Below are 1379 nucleotides of genomic sequence, written 5' to 3'. Positions count from 1 at the left end.
AATACTTTGGTCCAGTTTCATAATAGAAAATGTTCACTACTTGAAGCATAATCATTTTCTGCTTACTTAACCCTTTAAACCTGGATGTTGTAAAGCTCAGTCCACTCATATCAAGTGTCTATGCAGAAGGTCTATGTTTGTTTTCATTTTTCAATGACATTTGTAGTTTTAAAATCTACCTGTATGAGGGATTTCTCTTTAGAATAATGGGAAATACCCTTAACTGTCAGTATTGTGTGATATAGATAACATGTATACTTCATATGGTTTAGATCATGGGTTTCCAGCATGTAGCACATATACCACAAGCAGTATGTTTGCAGTATGCTTCCCATGGAAAACATATAGAGTTCAGAAATAGTATCCATAGTGTACACTACTGAACAGTGTATGCTATATATTTGTATACCCCGTGAATATCCTGGAAAAGTTTTAGAAAATACCTGTTTCAAGTCTTCTAATAAGAAAAGCAGCCAGTTAGCTTTCCCTCCTCTTGCATGTTACAAAGTTACAAATAACTTTATTAATGAGATTGTAAAGATATTATTTGCATAGGAATAGGTATATTTACATCTCAGCATTTCATTCCTAATCTTTACACTTACAAATAAAATACAAAACTTATCAATTTGGTCTCCTGTATGATTGACTGGTAAAAATTGATTGCCAGGCAAAAGGTTCAATTTTATAATGAGACTTTTTTATTAATAGAACATAATATTCCACCAACATAGATTTTTTTTTTAAGACATGTTCTTTTGACATTTTATGAAGTGTTTTCTTGAGTCCTAGTCCTCTAGTGTGTCTTAGAGCAGAGGGCCAAATTTATTAACTGTTCCCTTCATGATTAATGCCTTTGCATTTATCCCCCATAGGACTCCCTAGCATATGCGGCTCCCAGCTCAGAGGATGAGGTCGCTTCACCCTCCCCTTCAGAAGCAGAGGAAGAAAATGAACCAGATGGTGTCTTCACATTTAGAAGGAAAAAATTTACTAATTATCATGCGGTAAGTATCTTTAGACACAAAAGGAGAATTCAGAAAAAGATAATTTATGGTAGCGGGACTTGTGGTTAATGCATTTAATAATTGCTGTTGGCATGCCATCAGAAAAGTTAGAAAATAGTGAATTAGTGAAATTTCTGTTCAGTGTTCCAGTGCATCTTATTTTTTTCTTGATTTCTTACTTCTGCCTACAGCCTAAGGAAGGTAACTGGCCTTGGGTCCCACCGAGTGAAGGTGGAGGTGGAGACCCGAGATTTAGATTTTCCCTCACCTCCTTGGCACATCCTGCTCGTCGGTGTATAGGCTTTGCCCGCAGGAGAGTTGGCAGAGGTGGCAGGTATGTCCATGGAGTGACTGTGCTTCTTATGCTGTTAC

At 36.7% G+C, this 1379-nt stretch overlaps 1 protein-coding gene across 1 annotated transcript in view; it reads left to right on the top strand.

Annotated features, from left to right (window-relative positions):
* LOC119594819 (enhancer of polycomb homolog 1-like) overlaps nucleotides 1–1379 on the top strand; it is a gene marked incomplete in the record, with an annotated part of 44199 nt that overhangs the window by 38172 nt on the left and 4648 nt on the right. The window contains 2 exon segments of the mRNA XM_037943909.1: nucleotides 876–1007; nucleotides 1199–1341. Of these exon segments, the coding sequence (XP_037799837.1) occupies nucleotides 876–1007; nucleotides 1199–1341 (275 nt within the window).

Source organism: Penaeus monodon, chromosome 34 (assembly GCF_015228065.2).
Source record: "Penaeus monodon isolate SGIC_2016 chromosome 34, NSTDA_Pmon_1, whole genome shotgun sequence".
In the NCBI taxonomy this organism is placed as follows: Eukaryota; Metazoa; Arthropoda; class Malacostraca; order Decapoda; family Penaeidae; genus Penaeus; species Penaeus monodon.
This window is presented reverse-complemented; position numbering and strand designations above follow the sequence as displayed.